Source organism: Python bivittatus, unplaced genomic scaffold, assembly GCF_059951505.1.
Source record: "Python bivittatus isolate LINGU-HERP-01145 unplaced genomic scaffold, Pbiv_v1 ctg000840_np1212, whole genome shotgun sequence".
Taxonomy (NCBI): Eukaryota; Metazoa; Chordata; class Lepidosauria; order Squamata; family Pythonidae; genus Python; species Python bivittatus.
Genome location: NW_028277113.1, coordinates 15,978,893 through 16,002,469, shown reverse-complemented (window position 1 = coordinate 16,002,469; position 23,577 = coordinate 15,978,893). Strand labels below are relative to the sequence as shown.

The 23,577-nt window shown below is 37.2% G+C and overlaps 1 protein-coding gene across 7 annotated transcripts in view; it reads right to left on the bottom strand.

The window, feature by feature from the left end:
- The window catches only part of HIVEP1 (HIVEP zinc finger 1), an 88,990-nt gene that overhangs the window by 40,910 nt on the left and 24,503 nt on the right, over positions 1-23,577 (bottom strand). For all 7 annotated transcript variants that reach the window (XM_088130542.1, XM_088130548.1, XM_088130544.1 and 4 more), the window contains one exon: positions 3,243-3,296. In XM_088130542.1, coding sequence (XP_087986668.1) covers positions 3,243-3,296 — 54 coding nt within the window. The remainder of the gene's footprint in view (positions 1-3,242; positions 3,297-23,577) is intronic.

Below are 23,577 nucleotides of genomic sequence, written 5' to 3'. Positions count from 1 at the left end.
GGACCAACAGGTTGGAACTCTTTCCAGATAACTAAGACTGCACCTCAGTCAATTTTGTATGTCCTGCCCAGTTAGAATCCAACTCCAAGCAAATCTGAGTGACTTTATCCAACAGATGCTTAGAATAGTCTTCACAGAAGCCCTGGAGAAGTTCCTCTGGCCGCTTCTTAGAGGGACCTGGTTGCTTGAAACATGGTTGCCAAATAGCTATCTGCAGATGCAATAAGAGCAGATCTTATTACTTTTGCTGCTCTTATCACCACACGGTAAGCTTTAATAGATATTTTTATCTATGCTCATATTTGCTAATTGTCTTCCTTCAGTGGCACTCTAGGCATCTTGTGTCATTTCATCTCACAGAATCTCTCCGAAAACCAGGGGGATTCTGGGATTCACAGATGCAAAGAATCTGCATAGGCCGGATCAGATCCAGGTCTGCTGCTTCCTGTTCATTCCAACCTGCTCATTCTTCAGGCCTTGGACAAGCCATGCAACAGAGTTTCAGGAACAACTCCAAGCTTCCTCTGGAATCAACTGGGTCCATCAGTCACCTGGGGTAGACTGATCAAATAGGCCCCTCCTCCCTGCAGAAGGTATAGCTAAGAACTCTAAGGCTACAAGTTAGTCATTTGCCCATGACAAGGGTGGAAATATTCCTCAACACCAGAACATGTCACCACTGCCCCAAACAAAGACCAGATCTAGTGTATACTCCCTCCCCCCATGAGTAGGGTCCCTAATAATCTGGATCAGGTCCCATGGCTGCCATGGGCTCAGAGGAGTCAAGTTGAAGTCTCTCAGAATCATAAGCCTGGGGAAGTCCACCACCAACTGAATCAGAGTTGAGGAGCACAGGCGGGAAAGCTTCTACCCAGCAGGAAAACTGGCACAGTAGCAGCAATCCCAACTAATCTCTCCAGCCCAGTTTCACAAACAGGACTTACATCTGGCTTTGCCCATCACAGCACCCCTGAAGTCCACCAGAGATTTCCAGATGACAACAGGCACACTACCTTCCCTATCCCAGGATCATGGCTGATGCCATGTTCAAAACCAGAAGGGCACATTTCTGAGAGTGAAACCTCCCCATGCTCAACCAGATTTCAGTAATGCAAAGTAGGTTGGACCTCTCAATTAAATCATGAATGAGTCTTATTACAGGGAACTTTGTATTAAATAGTAGTAGATGGAAGGTGGGATCACTGAAGCTCTGAAGATCAGGTCTTAGGACTACGTGCAGAGGGCTAGAACATGTCATCAATATTAAACATTGAAGCTGGCTTTCCCGAGAATGGCCCATCCTGTCTTTTGTCATTAACTCCCCATGATGTCTTTGCCCTCCTCCTGCTCAATCACCAGACCACATCTATCCAATTTTCTCACACAAAGCCAATCCCCTGGACCCTTGCCCTCCCATCCCCAGGTCAAAAGACCCCATCATCATCACCCTCACACATGAAATACAAGATGGATGACAAACATACTCAAGCACTTGGGTGCTTCTGCCTAGCACACATCACCTACTACTTGGGGCATCTGTTCATATCCCACTCCACATCCAACTCCTCCATGCACACCATTCCCCAGCCATTCCACTCTCACCTGGGCATCTGAGAGAAAAAACAATTATACTCTTAACCGTCTGGGTTGGCTAGATATGCCCCCCCCCATCTCTCATACATGCAGAGGAAACAGTTCCAATCCTCCACAGGCCCCCTTTCCACAGCCAGCCTAACTGGATATGGTCAGTCCAGTCCTTCCTTCTCAGTCTTTTGGGATGCTGAAAGATGTAACCAACAAAGTAGTCTCCAGCCACTCTGGGTCCATAGTCCAGAAAGTGAAGCAAATGAGACAGTCAAAATGGCTGCTAAGCCACATGGCTGACTGAACAGTAGCTAAATTCAGATAATACCTGAATTATCTGTAACTATAGATAATCAATTATATGAATTATCTGTAACTATAGATAATTAGGTTTTTCTAATTTGCAAGAACAGAAAGGAAGAATAACTCTATATGGCTTATTTGTAAAGTGTTTCATAAAGTTAGAAGCAGGAAGTATCAAATATTGTTGCCAATTCTGTAATATCTCCATCCAGGGAACTGTTGCATGAATTATTCTGTATAGATGATGAAAGAATTATGCAGTTAAGTGACCTCTACAAGTTGCTCTTATAGACTACTACAAACTAGATTAATACTTGGCTATAATCAACAAGTAACCCTTGTTCCACAGATATTTTTCAGCAGCATTAATACTTCATTATGCTTTCAATAATTTTTTTTGTTTTACCAGCCTTCAACTGATGGGCTAGTTCTGAGCAAGCTGTAGGTTTTTCTATTCAAATTGAATATTTCCCAACCATGAAAACCATCACAGAACATTATGCTGCAACTATTATCTCCAGCTGGAAATACAGTCAGTATCTTTGTGGAAATTACTATACTTGGCAAAAAAAAAAAAAAGCATTCAATTTTTCCTACATAATAAAGATAGAATAGCTTTAAAGGTTGAATAACTAAATCAACACACACAGTGTGCTTCCTTCTTTATTGTCACAACAATCCCTGCTCTGATGATTCTGGCACCTACAAATTATTTCAGCAGTAAAAGATGTAAAAAACATATGCAATTACAAATGCTACTATTCTTTGAAATTCTGCATCAGAAATGAGTTTTCTAGTCAGTTATTGAATCAGAATCCAATGTCTTATACTGTATAATATAGAGACTTATTAAGACACAGACTTCTGGACCCATAATAAATAGATCAGGATAGCTTGATCCTTATGGACTGTTCCTCAATCTGTCACTAGTGTTCCCAATTTCTTTCCCAAAATTAACTCAGCACATTGAGCAGGGCAAGTACTTAAAGGATGCAAATCCATAATTTAATGAATTCATAATATATATTTTACATCTGTATTTTATATACATGTATGCGCACTCATGAAGAAAATAAATTGATAGCCTAAAGAAGTATGTGCAATGAACAATAACAACATAATAATTACTTTCTGTGTGTGATGGGATTTTTCCCATTGGAAAAAATATTGTTTACACTGGTACAATTCAAGCAAAAATTCTTTTTATTGCTTTGTTTTAAGAATTTACTTTCTGCTTTTTCTTCATTAAAAATTATTCCAAATCAGAGTAAATTATTTTTTTCACATCTGGAACTACCCAGCCTTAAATTATATTATGAGGTTGATAGGGAAGAAGAAGAAGGAATATGACTTACCTTTCTTAGAATCTTCCGTTTCATTTAGTTCTTTTTGTGCTTCTTCAATTTTATCTAGAAGAAAAAAATATCAAAACTAAAAAAAAGCAAATTTATTTTAAACATGAATAGTTTATTACCTAACAGTTGTTGAATAACCATTTGTAAAATACTCCAGATATTACTGAATAGCTTACTCATCCTCATATAGAATGCAAAGGCTGCCCACCACAGAAACCTAGGGCAAAACCCCATTTTAGCAATAAAAACTGTTAAGAGTTAATTAGTACAACCTATTATTGCTTTTTCTTCTGAATAAAAATGATAGTACAAAGAAATATGACTTAATATTGTCCCAAGGAAAATGCTCAGTCTATAATAAAAATCTAGGAGCTCCGGTTTAACAAACAGACACCAAGATTAATGTTTTTCAAATATACTGGGATCAAAGAATGCTTTAAGATGATGATAAAGATCAGAATATGGCAACAGAAAGGTGATGAGATATGCTATAATTCGACCAGTTTAAACAGAAACAAATTATTTTTGTAAAAATACAATATACCAAATACAGATCTTCAGGAAAATGTCATCAAATGTCAAAGTTGTAAGATGTATACAATGGAAATAACTGGTCATTTTAGCTGGAGAGCTAAATCTCATTTGAGAGTTTAACTGACTTCCCAACATATTCCAATAGGCCAGGAATGTCAAAGATAGTGCTTCAGGGGAGGAAAGCTCCAGCTCTAGAGTAAAGCCATGCCCATTAAAACTCAATTTTTTCTGGAGGAGGAGGAGAGCAAGGTGTACATGAAACAGTATTTATCCATCTATCTATCTGAACTGGAACAAAACATCTCTCCCCCTCCCCATTTTATTCCAACAAAACAAAATACAAAATATTTGAAGTATTCAACCATAGAGAACAATAGGAACACAAAATAAATCTTTGCTATAAAGATTGGTAGAGTGTTAGTACACGCTAAGTACTATCTACTACCTGATTTACAGAAAATTGGCCAATAGTTCATTTCTTGACATTTTATAACATGGAAAACAATGGAGGCAAATTTAGGTACATGTATTGCAGCCTACATGAACAACTATAGAACTGAGCCCAGCAAAGAAGCGATAGCAATGAATTTACTTTACATCTCATGAGTACCAGTGTAATACAAAAGATATAGCTTTCAAGTTATTAACTTGAGGCTTCTTCCTCCTGGTGGCCTCCAAACTAAGGATTAATGAGATCTGACCCTACTTAATTTTTTTTATATTTGATCATTTTCATGCAAACACAGAAAAATAATATAGAAACTCACAAAGTAGCATCATTTTTTGCATTTTGCAACTTGAAAAGTAAACACCATAGCAACTCATTTGCATTCAGCAACTTCCCCCCCCAAAAAAGCACAAAACAATGAAAATTATTTTAAATAAAAATCACAGAAACAGAATACACATGTGCTAACTTGCATAGTGAAAAATTTAAAAACAGCAAGAAACATACCTATTAGGCATACCTACTACTAGTTCTTACTTTGGGCTGTCTGTTACCTTCCCTGAATGAAATAGCCTGGCATGCCAGCAGCTTTCCCATCCCTGGTCTAAATTAACATGAGGATTATATTAATGCTTTTTTCCCCTCTTAGCTCCGAAAGAGTGCAATCTCTACAGTATTCCCCAGAGGACTGACCTTGTCCAACTTGGCACCCTCCAACTGTCTTGGACAGAAAAAGAAGCATATTTGAAGCATGCTCAACTCCTAAGAACTTCATAGACATGGCCATGTAGTTTTAATGGAAAAAAAAAATACAGGAACAGTTTGTACTGCCTTCTTCCAGGATGCTTTATAAGCTTCTTGGTCAACCTTTATCCTGGGATTCTGGTGGCCTCTAAACCAAGGATTAATGAGATCTGACCCTGCTTAAATTTTTAGTATCAACCAAGGTTAGCTAGATGCTGAGATGCATTGGACAATAATTTCCATAATTCCATAATTCCCCATTTCAGCTGCATTTCAGCTGTAGGAGGCCTGTAGGCTAAAATATTCAAAGAGCACCAGGTTGGTTAAGGCTGCAGTAGATAATCAAGCATGCTTTCACTGCGCTCAGTGATCAACAGCAATATATAAAAATTACAGTAAGCCTATCCAGAATGTCCTGCTTAATTGATTGTATAAAGTCCAAAGTATTTAAAACTATGTATGTGCTTGTGTATATATAAATTAAAAAAAACCCGGGACTATTATTCTTTATTGCTGAATTTGCCAAATTGATTTACAGTCTCTGTTTCAACTTATTGCCATGACGACCACGGAGACAGGTTGCTATCATTTTCACATCATCTTGCTGAGGCAAAATGAAATTTATTCAGGGCCATCCAATGAATCCCTATCTGAACTAGGATTTGATTCATGATCGGGGTCCAACAATCTTTCATAAAATAATTATTTTATTATGCATTTGCCTATCATAAATGTGTGTGTGTGTGTGTATTTCCTGATGCTCCAAAATATATGATTTCTATTCATTTAAACATTAAGATATTGTGAGGGTGCATGAATGAAAATTTTATTTTAACAATGAGTGTGTGTGTGTGTGTGTGTAATAAACACGGAAAATAGGCATTGCCTACAGAGCAAATGTTTATGATAATCAATTCCACCTCCTCATCTAGCTGATGAAATCTGAAATCTCCATCAACAGAAAACATGTTTCAAATATTGATGTCCACAGTAATCCAGTATTTCTGAAAGCATGGAAAGCAGATGCAGTGTCTGGTCAGAATTCCCCATACACTGCAAATCATTATAATAGCTGCTGAATGGTATAATCAGTCTCAAGTGTTCTGAGGTAAGAAGTGGGTGATAGGTATCCCTTGTGACCTAAAATATGAAACAAAAACTCAAAATAAAATAAAACCTCTAACGCTTTGAAATATTTGCATCCCACATTTCATTTTTATATTATCTAACAATCCTTAGTTTATAAACCCCTAAGGGCTGGCATGCTTGTTCATAGCTAGGCTCCTATGTGCCTGTGAGTCTGTATTGTTTGAACAGATTATTCTAATTCCAGTAATATAATTCTATTCCTTGCTATCAGTTCTCCAAAGCAACCAAACTCAAGTAAGTGAATAGCTCCAATACCATGCAAGGAACAATTTTCTTCATTTATTATTTTGATGATGATGATGATGTATTTTTATCCCACCTTTGTGGCAAACTTCACAGACCATTATTTGTCACATACCCATAGCCAGAATTTTCAGACAACAGAAATTCACAGCAGCTTTACAGACTGCTGAAAGCGAAAAGGAAATGAAAGAAGAAATTACAATGCTTCTATGCCTTGCCCTTGTTATTTCTGACACTTTTTCTATTTCAGTTACATTCCCACCTCCACCCCCAAGCTATGTATCCCCAGATCCTTCTTCATGGTTCTATACAGCGCAATAGCTCTTTTTAGCATTCAGCATAAAATATAGAGAGCTCAAACTGAGTAAAAAATAAGTCTGCAATGCAGCCCCTCCATGCATTCAGCTGGCAGCTCCAAATGAAATTTGTAGTTGTGTTTACTTGAACATGAGCAGTTTCCTATGCAATCCAGGACCCTGTCCTATAAGGGTCCCAGACTGCAAGAAGACTTAACATTTGTGATTATGCAAATGTCTATAACACTTCTTCAGACCTCTTGGCTGAATGAATGGAGACTGGAAAGAATAGGGGGTTGGGGTGCATGTGCGGCCCCATTTTTTTTTACATTTTCAAACTCTCATGCTTACAAGTGACCACATTAAGTTAATTTTTGTTTTTCTTTTCATTAGCATTTCTGCAGCATACTGGCTGATAGGGTAATCCTTGCTCTTGTTACTTCTTCATTAGAAAAAGTACAGTATTATAACGCACACTTGACAGAATTGCTACTGAAAAAAATTCAGAACTGTCTGGAAAAAATGGTGGGAAAAGTTCTAAATGGGCTAAGAGAACAGAACATATAACACTTATTCTAGCTGCACTGGTTATGAACTTGCTGTTATATACAATTTAAGTTCTATTCAAGAAGAAAGCTGGAGAGGCCTTTCTCAAGTGTTCCCTTGCCAAGAAAGACTTTCTACTGTATGGAAGTTGGTCTTTTTGCTGGTTGCTATCAAATTGTAGAATTCTTTCCGTTGTGAAAACTAGGCTTTTAAAAAATTGCTTTTGTTAGTTGGATTTCTGATGATCCTGACACTTTAGAGACTTTTTGGGTACTATATTTGTTTACTTTGCTTTTACTGGTTGGCTTCTTGGTTGTCTTTTGAAAAAAAGCAGAAAGACTATTTTAAATAGATCTGAAACTGTCAGCCTTACACATGCCAGCGATGCTGATGGGTATACCTGTACCTTATCTGGACAGATGATACAGCCTGGGCTGTATCGAATCAGTTTCACTTTGTCAGTAAGCCTTACGCCTGTAACGTTCACAGGTAAGGACTCTCTAACAGTAAAGGAACTGGTTCTTTTTCTAGTCTTAAGACTGATGTTGTTGTTGAAATGCGGCTCTTTATATCTCAGCATCATGAACTGTGCATATAGTTTTTCTTTATTTCTTTGCGGATTTACTACATTGTCAGCTATTTCCCATCCTACTTTTTCAGTGTCAACTGCAAACATTCAAAGGAGTGCAAATATGTGCACAGCATTCTAGCTTATCAATATTATTAATTTCTGGTCTTTACATAACATAGTATATAACAATAAAATAATACAGCATATCAATAAAGTAAAAAAGAACAGTAGTTTTAAATGGATAGCCAGTCATGCAGTAATAAATTGGAAGTCATAAGATTCATGCTTCTTCCTTCTTTTAGCGGAGATTTCCTGTTTCAGCCTCAACAAAGAGATTGAAATCAGGACATTAGACTGTTTCCATACTTAAGACAGAACTAGTGGTTTCACTCTGTTGCTACCTCCACAAGTCTTCCTGAACTCAAACAAGTTATTTTTCTGAGCCTGTGCAGCTATTGAGTGAGCCAAGGAAAAGACATGGCTCCTTTAAAGGACTGCCAATAGGTATAACAAGTTGCCCATGATGGAACTGAAACGTTTTGCCCACTTTGGATCTGACTATTGCAAACCTTTCATTGATATATATCTGTTATGTTGCCTTGTAGAACTGCAAGATCAAAGAGTTATTGGTTTCTTACTGTTATGCTTCTTATTATGGTTTGCTCTTTGTTATGTTTCACCCAGAAGAGATATGCAAATTAAATATTTTTTTTAAAGGTATAATAACGCACTTTCTTGAAGATTGTGTGACAAGATATATACTTGCATGGACTTGTCCCAGGAGCCAATACAATAGAATCATAGGGATTTTTAAAAATATTGCACTCTTCTATCTGTTTGCAACCTATATACACGTTTTTTTAAAAAAACTTTCCTTACAGGTTTTTTTTTTTTAAAATGTCTTCTCAGATTGTAAGAAATAGGCAAAATCACACAATTATAAAGTTGGGAAGGGGTAATTTTAAGCCATAGTATCTAACCTTTGGTTCAGTGCAAGTATCCCAACTGAAGCATCCCTGATAAATGTTTATCCAGCTTTGGTTTGAAGACATCCAGTAAAAAGATGCCCATAGCCTCCCTAGATAACGGATTCCACAGTTGAACTGCTCTATTAAAAGTCTTATCCTAACATTCAATTGAACGAAGTCTTCCTATAACTTAAAATCATTATTCATGTCCTGTAATCTGGGATGCTAGAGAATATATCGTGAACTTTCTGCTTTAAGGAACCTGAAGCTTCCAAAAAAGACATATTACTAATGTGTGACATTACTAAATACAATCCCAATAAAACTGATAAAAAAGCAACTATATGCTCACTCAGTTATATTTCTATCATGCATATTTTATTCAATGAATAGTGAACTGGTCCTGAACCACCCTTGTTATTAAAGATTTCTGGATGTGCAGTAAAGGTTAATTGGTTTACGGTGATGCAACTTTAAAAAAATGTATTCTGAAAAATATAAGCTTTTATTCATTTAGATTAACAGTGATTCCTCTCAGCAATCTGTGTGGGGGGCGGTAGAGGAAGAGGAGGAAGATGGCAAGTAGCCTTCTCCAATCTGATGCTATCCGGATGCTCTGGACTTCAATTTCGATAAATCAGCACATTTGAAAAGCAGCCAACTGAATTAAGTAAACAATATGACAGCAATAAAGGTAAAAGGTCAACAGCTGAATTTACATCTATTTACAGTACAAGAAAAAAAAATAACAGGTTTATTTTCATACTGATAAACACTGTCCCACTTGTGTCTTATACTTGGGTAAAATTCTCTCCGAGAGTCTTTGCTGATAGTTTCTTTCAGTGTGACAGTTCTAGGCTGTTATTACAAGCATTTCAGGATAAAAAAAAAGTGCTAATGTTTTACTATAACTCCTATAACTCTTGTCCTAGTTACAGGGAACAATGGCACCAACATTATTTCTAGACTACGATTCTGATTCCATCAGTCAGTGGATATTCTGGTGCTGACTTCTACCCAAGGCAGATTAATTTAGTGGTGGTGGGGCATTTAAGACTGCAAAATGTCTAGACTGTTCTGAAATCCTGAATGCCAGAGAATTATCTCTAGAGCATTCCAATATCTAGAATGAATACATTACGCTAATGAAGCACTACCAGGATAAGCACATTCACATTATAACAGAAATCTATACTCTACTTTATCTCAAACTTATCTGAGAGAAATATCATACTGTAGTCAGAGATGCAGAAGGAAAAGATACAGGATAAGCTCTGTAGTGTACAAGCTAAAAGTGAAAACTGCCTTGAGTTAAGCTCAACTCCTAGTGAATGCATTCATGCAATTTTTTTTGGAAAATTTACAAAAGTGGATTGCTTTTTTCTGGGATTTTTTTTTTTATTCAATTTCCCAGCCTATCCCTAAGAATTACCTGGCAATCTCCTATTCAAATGGTAACCAGGACTGAGTTTGTTAGTTGATTAGTTAAAGTAAGTAAAGTAAAGTAAGCTAGAAGCTGTCACCTGCTGAGACACAGTAGAAACTAAAGATTAAATATCAGAGGCCTTTATGATTGCAAGCCTACTACTTTATTATCTGAAGTACTGATTACTACTTGAGAAATAAAATGTTGATAAGACTGTCATGTTTGATAGAAAAAGTACCAAGAACAGTTTTACACAGAGCCAACTTACCGTTTAAGATACAACACTTACATTAAGTACTAACCACTAAGCTTTAAAACACACACACACACACACACTTATTTTACACTCTAATCATTCTCAAAAAGAATTGTCTTGTATTTTATATGGACTTAAAGAGTTATGCGGGAACAGACCAAAAGTTAGAGTATGCTCTTTTTCTCATTAGTTAATTCAGAGGCCCATGCAAAACTCACAAGTAAGGCATATGTACAATTGCACACTGCCAGTCATGTTCCCCAAGAATTGGTATTCCAAGAAACTATGATCATTATAATCTAATCCCTGTTAAAGCTGTCTGCCAGCACTTACAGTACTTCCTTTAACTGTCCTCAAACTCATTGCTTAACTCACTAGCTACTAATATTCAAAAGAAGCACTTCACATTATATATCTCTTCTAGCTATGCTAATCTTTTATAACCCTAACCCACCTTTTTTTTAGGTTTAAAAAAAAAACCTGATGGATACAATATTCTAAGTATGCCTCGCATCACTGATTTATACAACAGCATAATTGCATTTGCCTTTTGGAGAAGCCAAATATTAAATCAAATTTTTCATTGAGCACATCTATCTAACCCTAGCAGATGATTGCCACTCACTGACCTTGTTTGGGCTCTGTAATTAAGCAGGACTGGGTCTGGCTACTACTTAAATATTGTTAGAAAACACCGGGATTAGGCACAGACTAGAAAGTTGAAAAAGTTCTGGAAGAAGGCTATGATCTGCACTACTGTCAAGTAAACTGCATGGATGTGTCCACAAAATTAGCAAGAATCAAGTTTGACTTGAATGAGACTCTACTTTTAACCCCAACCCCACCCTGAAAAAATCATATTGAGTAATTGCACTGAAATTTCTATCATACAGACTGAATTCGTTTTAGAAGGCATAGATATGAACAGTAATATCAATGTATTTCTTTCCACCTCACCTCCCTTTTGTAAAGTCCTAACCCTAATCCTCTAGAAATGGTACTCTATTTCATGGCTTAATCTTTTTTAAGCAGTTTTATAAAATGTTTAATACCCAGCAAAATATTCACTGACATTGCTTTTGACATTTATCATTTTTAATCTTGGCCCCAGTTTGTTTCTTGAAATTTAGATGTATTTCTTCATTTCTGATTTGCAAAGTCTGGCATTGTTAATAAGTGTAAAACTGGATACTGTAGACCAGTAGAGATTCTTACAAGCAGCTTCAGTCTTGCCCTATATGCTTCCCTGATGAATTTCCTTGAAACATTATGAAGATTCTAAACCAGGAATACAGACAGGTGTGAATACTAGAGATTTGTCACTATTTCATTGTCATTTATAACATATAAAGTAATTAGCCATTACTTACTGATCATGAAAAAAACACCTCCTTCGGTGAATTTCATTAAGATGCTCTATTTAGCCTTGTGTTTCTTGAGTGTTTGTTCCTTCTGCTGAAAGGAAGGTAACTTTTTATCATTCTTGCCTCTAACTATTTACTTTTCATATTCCCATCTATCACTTACTCTTTGTCTTTCTAACCTAAAAAGCCCCAGCTATTGTTAGCTTTCATCACAGGGGAGTGTCTCTAGCCCTTTGATCATCTTACTTTCCTTTCTTGCTTTACAGTATTCTTTATGAGGTGCAATGACCAGAATAGAATATACTAATATGCTGGAGGTATACAACATTCATCAAAGAAGGAACCCAGAATAATCAGGTCAGAATGCAGTTGCCCGGCTGGTAAATAAAAGCACTTTATAATGTGCGTGTATGTGTGTGTGTGTGTATCTGTAGTTCGTTGCCAGTGGTTTCATACATCGAGGGTTGGCAAGTTCAAACCAGCCCTCCTTATTTGTGATAAAAAAATTTATGTGTCTTTGTTTTTGTTTTGGGGGGGTTGTTTGGCACACAGTTTAGTTTGGAAGATGGTTTTTGGAGTATTTTTTTAGCATTATATGCAAGTGCAAAAAAAGTGGAAAGGCTTTTGCACATGGATAAAATACATTTTTCAATGTCCCCTTATCCACAGTTATTAGGCTGAAACAACTTCTGTGAATAAAGTCCACTTAAATGTAATGTTTTGGAGATAAGAAAATAAAACAAACATTATGAAACAAGTCTAAAATGATTAGGATTTAGGTGTAATGGTTAAGGCAGTAGGCTAGAAACCAGGAGACCGTGAGTTCTAGTCCCACCTTAGGCACAAACCACTTGGGTAATCTTGGGCCAGTCCCTCTCTCTCAGCCCTATGAAGGAGACAATGGCAAACCACTTCCAAAAAACCTTGCCAAAAAAACTGACTTGAAGGCATACACACACAAAAAATCCCTCAAGGTGGAAGGATTACTTTTCAGTTCACAAAACTAATGTTTTTTACTTGACTGGTCCCTAAAATAACTAAGCAGTTGAGCCAAAATTATAAATCATAGTTCCTGGATAGCACTGATTTCTATATCCTCAGATCCAGAAACATTTTTCTAGCCTTGAAAATCTGTTATTTCCTACAAAACCAATAATTGTGGTTTAACCTATTTGTGTACAATTTTTGCTTTAAAAAGTACACATTCCTAATTACCTGCATAAGAATGCTATTTTTTTTAATTACACAGGACCCCAGAAGCTTAACTTTGAAACATGAATTGGATTCTACTGACAATACAGCTTACCTCTTAATAAATAGCACCTACATAAAAATTTATCTAAAGGACTAGGTTAGAGATAGATTGTCATGGAGAAAATTTACCTATGTGGTTGTTAACAGTCAACACAGCCTTGATGGCACACAATCAGCATGAATATTCAGGGAGAAGTCATAATGAGGTTTTGAAGTACAATACAGGCAATCCTTGGGTTATGGCAGCAACTGTTACATCCTGTGATCACATTGCTTAGCGACTGCAATCTCGGTTGCTGTCATAACCCCAAGATGCACAGGTTATTAAGTGGGAAGAGGCGGGAGTCCCAGGTAAGGAGTACAGGGGAGTGCCATGGGCGGGTGCTAGGGAGTGCAGATGGGTTGGCAGGGACCATGGGAGGAGTCCTCAGGAGAAAAAGTGGCAGGAGCAACTTGTGACCTTCCCTGCTGGCTTCCCCACTGACTGTTTGTGGGAAGCCAGCAGGGAAGGTTGAAAATGGCAATCACATGACGCTACTTGCTGCAATGTCATAATCGCAAGCCAGGCACCCAAGTGCCCAGATCACGATCACGTGACTGCGGGGATACTCGATGGCCAGAACTTCAAGGCCTGGTCGTAAGTCCATTTTTTCAGTCTGCAGCTTATATCCATTGGTTCAGCAACTGTTCAAAGTTATGGCAGCGCTGAACGAGTGGTATTTATGACCAGTCCTCAAAGTTCCAGTCATCGCAGCATCCCCATGGTCACGTGATCGCAATTTGGGCACTTGGTAACTGGCTCACACTTACAACAGTTGCAGTGTCCCACAGTCATGTGATCACCATTTGCAACCTTCCCTGCTGGCTTCCCACAAGCAAAGTCAATGGGGAAGCCAGTAAGGAAGGTCGCAAATCGCTTCCATAAGTCATTCCCGCTTCCACCACCTGCCTGCATTCACGCCATGCCACAGCATCCCCCAGTTGCACTCGTGCCATGCCACAGAATCCACCCACACTATGCAGCACCCCCTGCCCAGTCGCACTCAAATTGGGCTGCAGCACCCACCCACCCACCTGGTTGTGCTTGCACCAAGCTGCAGCACCCACCTGTGCACCTGCCCACTCTCCATAGTACTCACCCACCTGCCGGCCTGCTTGCAAGCTGCCTATGGAAAGGCTTGTAGTGACCGGGACTTTTAACTTCCTACCACCTTCCCCATTGACTTTGCTTGTTGGAAGCTGGTAGGAAATCGCAAGTCCCAGTCATGTGAAGTCCTTGTTTAATACCCCATGATCCTCACTTAATGACGGCAACAGGGACTGCCACGATTTCCGTCACTAGGTGATGCAGTCACGTCATTGTACTTTATGACTGTATCACTTAGCAACGGAAATTTCAGTCCCAATTACTGTTGTTAAGCAAGGACTACCTGTACAGAAGTAGAAACCCTGAGCCCACCCTAGAAAGTAAGTAACAGGTTGTGCAAGGTGTTACAAACTGAATTATACTGATAGCAAGCAAATGTACATACATCTAAGCGTTCCTCTACTGAGCCATTATTGAGCAACTGGTGACAATCACATGGAAACTGATAATCTCTTGATTTCAACCCATTCTCTACTGGGCTGCCTCTGAAGACTGAAAACTTTCATTAATTCCAAATGATGTGATTGGGAGAAAATATTCATATGCAATATATTAAACACAGATCCTAAAAGAAATTTCACTGGTTACCTCTTCAAAAGTCTACCCATTACTTGAAATATCTAGAGATCCTTATGCTGACAACCTTATTTCACAGAGTACTTTTCTACAATAGGCCACTAGGAAACCATTGTGGTTTAGTACTACACCTACAACTATATGGGCATGCACTAGCCAATATGATATTATGTATGTTATTAAAACATGGAAGAATTTCACATCACTGGCTACATTTTATATTTTCTCATACTGGTTCATTGCAATCTAAACAGTGTATTTAGCACTGCATGTCTAATTATTTGTTGCAAAGAAACAGATGGGGACAAGCAGATGGTATTTCAAGAATATCTTGGAACTCACAGGCTAGGAAGCCACATGGATTCTTTATTTGCAGGGACTATTTCCCATTTAGGACCACAAGGCTATATAACCATGGTAACAGACTGACTGACGAGGTATGACCCACAGCTTTCCTTTTGAGAATTCACTGAAGAGCTTTTTCCTCTCTTCAGCCCTTACACAATGAGCCTCTCCTTTTCTCCCATTCATCATAATTGGCACATGCAATTCACTCCAAACATATTTCAAATTCTCAAATATTTGTTGAAAGAATAGAGAACGTTGACATTATTAAGCATAGCAATTATAAAAACCTACTGGAATTCTCCTGCTGATTAAATGAATGGTGTCCAGACACTGACTTCTCTAATGACCTGTATTACACACTCCAAAATATTATTTTGTTTCTAACAAAATTAGACCTTTCTCATTCCTATCTGTTTGAAGAATTTGTAACTGGATTCCATATGTTTCTCAAATCCAGGATTTAAATGATATAATTTAGTACAATATAAAGATTAAAGATAGTATCAAAAACTGACCTGGCTCCTACAAAACAAAAGATCTATGAAAGCTTGAATAATCTTAGACTTACCACTAGGAGTCAGCTTTGTATAAGTCATTATCTGAATTAGACATTCTCCAGTGTACCAAAAAAGTTAGTGCTAATGAGAATTGATCACTTTTTGCACATGTATGATAGGAAGAGTATTAATAATATTACTGTCTTTCTAGCAATCAGATAGTGTCAGTAAGTAACTCTTAAAACTATTGTTGCAGCAGCAGCAATTACATAAACATACTATGAAAGCTTTTCTATAACGTTAAATAGTCCCAGTCAGGATGCAGTACATTAATCCACCATTTGTTAAATATATAAATGGAATTATGATATTACCATGCCACAAGCTACATCTGAAGGCATCACCAGAATGGTAGCCATAGCTGGATGTTTTTTCATTGATGTGTTGTAACTTATACAGGTAGATGTCAAATTTCAAAGATTCGCATATGCATGTACAAGCAATAAAGTGTTTGAAGATCTGGAGAATTTATGTATAGGCAGCTGGGACGACCACATTTTTCTTCCAAACGTCTTTGAGATACTCCATCCTTGATCACAAGTAACATGGGCATTAAGTTGAGTGGTTTCATCATACCAATAATGTTACACAAGTTGATACTACAAGGTAAATATGTACTTCAAAACTATGTAGTGAGTAGATCTGAAAGTTTGAGAGCATGTCAGATAGTAAGAGCTGCCAGTGGGGTACTCTTCTCAAAATGATGCTATGATGGGCATACATTTACCAGAAAATAAACTTCTTGCACTTCATGAGCACTTCTGAATACAATATACAATATCACTGATTATGCCTGAATGATTTCACCTTCCTTTAATTCAAATAGCAGGTTTGCAACAGCCATCTTATAAGTCCTTTCACATCAACCTATTTAAGCCTTGGATACCCACTCCCTGCCTGCATCCAAGTTTTCTTACCTTAATTCAAAAACAAGGGTTTAGGCAAACTCATTACAGAGTTTTCAAAGTCCACTTTTCACTCATGATTAGCTGCCCATCGGGTCTTGTCTCCTTCAATAAGAACTAACTACCCCATGAATTAGACCTTTCTATGAGACTTAACATACCCTCTAGAAATCTAGCTTTCCATTTTAGATCTCTGTAATGAGATTGCAATGATTCAGGACACAGAAGTACTTAAAAGTCTTTTCATCAGCAGTTGAAAGCATTGCCTTGTTGACAGTCTTTATTATGTAATAAATCAGTGCCACATTATAATTAAATGTTATCATCATTTTAACAGCCAAAAGATTGTCGCAGTGCTGAGTCTGTTCACTGATCCTCAAGTTTACTACTCAGGACAAGAGAAATAACAGCTCAGAATAGTAAATCAATATAGCCTGCAAAATGGGACTTTAAAAAAAGGGGGGAAGAGCTCTTATGGCAGCTTAAAGATTAACAGATTTATTATGGTATGAGGTTTTGTGAACTAGCATTTCCTAAATAAAATATGCTTATTATAGTATCAGCAAACAAAAATGGGGAAATGTCATACTACTATTTGCATCTGCCTACTTTTCTTTGTGTTTTCATGTTTCCCACTGAGGGTAACCATTTAATAAAATAGATTTTAGGCCACTGAAGAGGACAGTGGTTCTATAAATCACACTAAGCCATAATATGGTTTTTTTCTGATGTACATAAGATGCACAAATTGATGTACATGCATCAGTAAATAATACATTGTTCATTTTAGAGCACTAAACTAGTGTTAAACTAGGGTTTGTTAACAATTGTTGCAACTGAGACTTAATGTGATATATGAACAGGGATACATGAGATACAATTCTGACTTCCTGGATTATTTATAGATATTTGTTTGTGCAGTGCCTGAGCCTTTAACCAGTCCTGAGACATGCAAGGCAAACCATCTAAAACAGAAAGAAAAATGAATCAGAAATTGCCCCAATCATCATTACGTTGCTCATCTACAGAACTAACCCTGGCTTGTTTAATAAATCATGCTTTAAACAAACTTAGGCTTACTATGATGTGTGAATGTAAGGCGCTACAATTCAAGTACAAGGTGGAGTATCAAAGTTATGAAAAGCAAAAGAGTTTTTATAAAATAAAATAGATTTATATGAGTCAAGGGAGACAGAACAAAAAAGTTTCAAATATTGGTATACTTTATATATCACAGTAGATGGCAGCATCAAGCTGACCTTAGCAGATCTAGAAAAAGCTAAGCAAGATTAGATTCATTAGTATTAGATGGGAAACCCCAGTACTTATATGCTAGGTAGGGCAATTGAAAAACATTCCAGAAGGTGATAAAAGTAAGCCAGTTTGATATTGTTTCTAAGAATACTCCATGCAAGTGGCCATGAGGTCACTAGAACATGAGCTTGAGGAAGTCTTTAACTGAACTATCTCATTTCAGAAAAACAACACATTTTTTATTGTTGGGGTCACAAGAATGTTACAAGAGGATGCCACTTGTCTACATAGCTCATTCTCTCTCTTCCTCCCCCTATTTTTTTTGGAGGGGGGTTATTTTGGCCAGTTTTCTCTGAGCCACCATCAGAAACAGAACCACACATTTTTATATCCGAATGTACTGACGCAACAGATTGATCCATAATTTTCAGAAATATTTAGTATTTCTTCATGTCCCACAAAGTAGAAATATATTGCTCACATTTATACTTCAATCCACAGATCAATACTTATTCTGAAAATATATTCCAGACTTTTTCACCCTGGATAACTTAGACAGGTGAGGCCTATGGCATCCTTTGAAAATATGGAATGCTGGGATCAAGAATTGGTAGAGAATAGTAGCTGCATTAGCCCAGAAGTGAAGGTAAGATTTATGTGGTACAATTATTCCAGCCTACAGCACTGGAACCATTACTGAGACACTTTTTAAAAGCTGTCTAACAAGGAAGTTTCTCATATTTATCTTACATAGGTAATAATGTTTGTATGTAGATATGTATGTATGTATGTATATATACATACATACATACAACTAGAATTTTGAGATTTTGTGCTGGATGTTGTCACAACTCACTATGTAATTCTAATCAGAATTTCAACACTATCCACTTCAAGTACTCAACATAATACAGATGAAGACATTCCATCACTCAATTCAATTTTAAGGGAATTTTGGAATAAAATCAGGAGATGTGTCATGCTTTACTTCCGTTCCACAAGAAGTATTTACTGAAATCCTGTGCTGTAAAAGGTCACAGTCAAACAGTTTATTCTTTGCTTTCAGTTGCATATGTCCAATGCAGCTAAAAATAATTGTAAGGTCAAGTAACAGAGTTTTGATTTTGATCTATTTGCCAAATAACTCTTACTACTCAAACTAACAATCAGACAAAAATACTTCAAAAATACATTCCAAGAAAAGCAAATTATTTTAGATCCTCAAGCCCTTAAGAAGCTTAACAGTAAAACAACTGAGTGACTCCCTAAAGAAAAAAAAATACTATTTGAAAGCTATAAACAGCAATTGTACAGTTATTTATGAAGCTGGAGAAAGACATACCAGAACTGCAGCATAAAGCTAGTACATAAATATAAAGCAGCATTATAGTTTGCAGAACTACAGCACAGTATTCCCCAACCCATTGCTAAAAAAGAATATCCAGAAAGTTATACAAACACAGACATACTTTGAATAGTTAACAAAAGGGTGAGCGATACTGATCACTAGCTTGCACTCATATAAATCAGTAAACTGAACAGATAGTTTTTAAGCCAATTCAATTACAGCTCTTATTTTAAAAAGCAACATATTTTGATATAAATATTACCTATTAATACATTTAAGCTACCTTTATATAAGATACCATCATAACCAAAGTTTCCTTCTATTGTATTACCTATGAATTACTGCACTATATGACTGTATCATCTTTTTGCTGATATTCATACAATTTGAATATTTATTTTGTCTTTTTCTTTTTTTTTAAGTCTATCAAAATCTTCAATATGGCTAGAATGTGTGTGTGTGTGTGTGTGTGTATGTGAACAGGCATTCAAAAACCAATGGTTGTTACTCTCACCCAGTGTTTTAAACATATACTGCACAAAAGACAATCATCAGTAAGCAGCATGATAACTAATAACTATTTCACATGGTAATTTTAGTACATTCAAGCCCTATCAGTGACTATTTGCATAATAGTGAGATAATTTCCACCATACAATCCACAAATACCTACCCACAGTGCTACTTTATGTCTCAAGATTTGAAGCAAGAAGGAAAGTTAGGACTATTTAAATTTAGGGCGCTTGGTCTTTCAAAATCCAATATGCTTAGCCTGCAAATTCAGTTGCCCAGAAAAAAAGTCAGCCCATTAATTGCAGTCAGTGTTATCCAATAATGCACTGTGAGTTGCTCTTTACCTATAATGCAAACTTGTTTTCTACTAATGATCCCTCTTCCATATCTACTTCCAACTACAATAGGATCATTTTAATATTGGCATTTACTCAAAGTTGTTGCCAGAACATTTGCAAGCTATCAAATATGAAAAATATGAATATTAAAGGCAAAATAATGTTAACATTCTTTTAATTTTAGACATAAATATTCATTCACATTTTTCAAAAAGATTATACTGAAATTTAAGATTACATGGAAAGAAATCATGATTTATGACTGAAAGAAAAATTATTCCCAATTGTAGTTTCCACAGCTTTTAAAAAATAAAAGTAGCAATATCTACTTTTGTTCAAATGCCCACTTAGAGTAGTAGAAATTGATGGAGAAAATGAAAAGAAGAAAAACCCTAGAAGAACTTACCAAAGCAGACAAAACCTTCTTCTATACAGTAATTTCTTCCATTCATGCTAAAAATCTCTCAGTGACTAACTCTTGGGCTGGTAAAATATTTACTGCACTGAGACAGTGTTTACTGTTACTGCAGATATGCATATTTCTGTTTACATACTGCTACATTGCAATATAACACTTGGATTACATGCAAATGCAAAATATACTGTATTCTGAGACTAACAGAAATTAATCTTACAGATCTAGGTATTTAAAGTTTGCTCACATGACAACCCAAACTGCAACAGAGGCTTCATATAGATATCACTCACAAATTCTTTCTAATTATAGCTGTCCTAATATTGCAAACTTCTCCTTTATATGAAAGGAAATGCAACACTGTTTAAAACACCACAGAAATAATTGCTATTCCTAGAACCTTCCTTCCAACTAATTCATATGCACTGCTTTATACCTCTTCTTGTAGTCTAGGATAATTAGAGAGCTTTTTAATAGTCACATTACCGGAGAGCTGACAGGTCATCCCCCATTATAAGTGCCACAATACACCTGAATTGCCCTGCCACATCATGCTATATTCAAAGCACAATTCTCAGACGTAATCTCTTGCAGGCTTAGGGATCCTAGGAATCCTCCCCCGCTATCTCTCCATGGCAACAGTAGCTACAGTAAAGACAGTCCACCTCTTACGCAAGCAAGGGGAATATGAAACGCTGCCAAGAAAGAGGCCACAAATGCCAGCAGTCAAAACATCACTCTAACTCCTCCCTGTTTAATTGTTGTCTTAAAGAAACAGCAATCAATCTGGTTTAATTTTCTTCATATTAGAAAGGCGCGCGCACACACTGATCTGCACTGGGGCAGCTGGGAGGAAAAAACCCTGCCCCAGAGAATGGCGAATTAGGATGGCAAGGACTTTCCAAGTAGAAAAAGCATGTGGAGGGAGAGAACCCTTTTCTCACACATTTCCAGAAAGGCTTTGCCTTCCCCTCCTTGATTACCAGTGTTTCAAGGACCGCAACCGTTCATCCTTCCATGTGAGTAAAATTCTAAGTCCAAGCCTTACAACAATATCCTGTCTTTGAAAAGTTTTTCAAACTAAACGCAGTTTGTTTTCTTGATACAAGACCCAACAAAGAATATGCCACTGGATTGCTTTTACAGACTTTTGGGATGTTTTAATATCTTGCTTTAAAAAGTGAACCGAGACTCAGAAGTAAGTTCGTTTTAAACAATTAAAAAAAAAAATAGAATAATAAGCGTAGGAAGAAAACCTCATTCATCTTTGGGTAGGACCCTGACATTAGATCAGCTTCAGCATCAAGATATAGCCCAGGGGTCGGCAACCTTCTTCCACAGAGGGGCTGGTGGCCATGTCTTGTGAGTGGATGATGGGCCGCTCTCTCCCACTCTCTCAGGCAAATACACTGGCACTTGGGAGGACTCTTCGGGGTGAACCATAGAGATGGGTTTCTCTCTTAGGGGAAAACAAAGGTGTGCTGCTCTGCAGAGTCTTGGAGCACCTCTTATGGTTGGGGAAAGAAATGCTTACAGAGGGAGGAGGAAGGGACCTCAGTAACTGAAGTTATACTATAAACACATATCTATAAATATATGTGGGCTCATAATTCAGTCCAAATCATTACAATTTATTAAAATAGTGTGTTCTACGTCAGGTCTGAGATAGAATTACCTGAATTCTTTTTTAGCCAGATGATTAACTTTTGAGCCAGATCATTTTGGGTGGTGGCCAGATCATTTTGGGTGGTGGGCCAGATCTGGCCTGCAGGCCCAAGGTTGCCGACACCTGGTATAACCATTCCTCTTGGAGATTTTCTCCTACGTATGGTGGTGTTTTTTTTTTTCACTAAGCAGGCATGGAGAAAGAATGATATCAGAAATTTTAAAATGAGTATTAGGTAGACATAAATAAGTCTTTGGTAAGCTACCTAGGTCCCAGCTCTGGAAAGGCCTCACACACGGCATGAGAATTAGTCATGTTTAGCACGAACCTACTGAAATCAGTGGGACAAATTAATCAAGGCATACCAGGAACTCTCTTGTCCACTTTCCAGGACAGATACACATTAATGGAGGTATTAAAGCATTTTGGGGTAGCACAAACTCTGTAAGCAATGTTGTTAAACAGAGATGCCACTATACTGATCATATGAATCACATAAAGAACTTCCACAGCATTGGACAATTGCAGCAAAAGAAGGGCAACTTTGCATGATGAATCAATATACTTCAGAAGATCCCACAATTAGAAACATTTTATAGTGGTCCTATGACTTTAATGGCTCAGTTTGCATTCAGAATATTTCTAGGATCCAAGTTTCAATACAGTCAAGATATTCAAGTTAAGATATTCAGTCAAGTTAAGAAATAGTAGCTAATCTAGAACAAGCAACAGTGGTCACTCAATAATCAAATTTAGACTGGGGGCATGGATAATGTTGGTCAAGCAACTGGGGGCACGGATAATGTTGGTCAAACTGTCTCTGCCCAAAAAGAGATACAGTCTTTATATAGAAGTAACAACTAATTGATGATTCTTTATGCTCCAAAGCTACTCAAGACTCATCATAAAAGAAAAATAATAGAGTTTGCAGGTTATACACCTGATACGTTAGGAACCATCTGACTCCTTAGAAGCACTATCAAGCAAAAGAGCCCTCCAGAAAAGAAACTGGTAACTGCTCCCTGCTACCACAGCCCCAGTTTCCTTCCTTCATGTCACTGCCATCATCCTTGGTTATATTGCTCTGTATCCAACTTGCTTTTAGCATAATCTTTTATGGCCAAAATCCACAGGTTTCCATATCAAACTACAATGGCAAAAAAATTATGAAAAGTACATTGTAACCTGTTTTTCACATTTCTGTCCCAACATCAGATGCCAATATGTTAGTCACAAGATTTATGTTATGACATCATGACTCACAGTCCATCACTTGCCCCCCTTCCCCATAAATGCTATCCCTGTCTTCACTGCTGTTCTCTTATGCACGTTTTCCAGGTTATGAATCTGAATGCCTATGGAAAGAGTCTGGATCACTCTTTTCCCTCCTTATTTCCCTACATCAAAATACTATATCCAAAGCAATCACAAACACCTACAATAAGTCATTCTGACAGCACCAAGTGGAA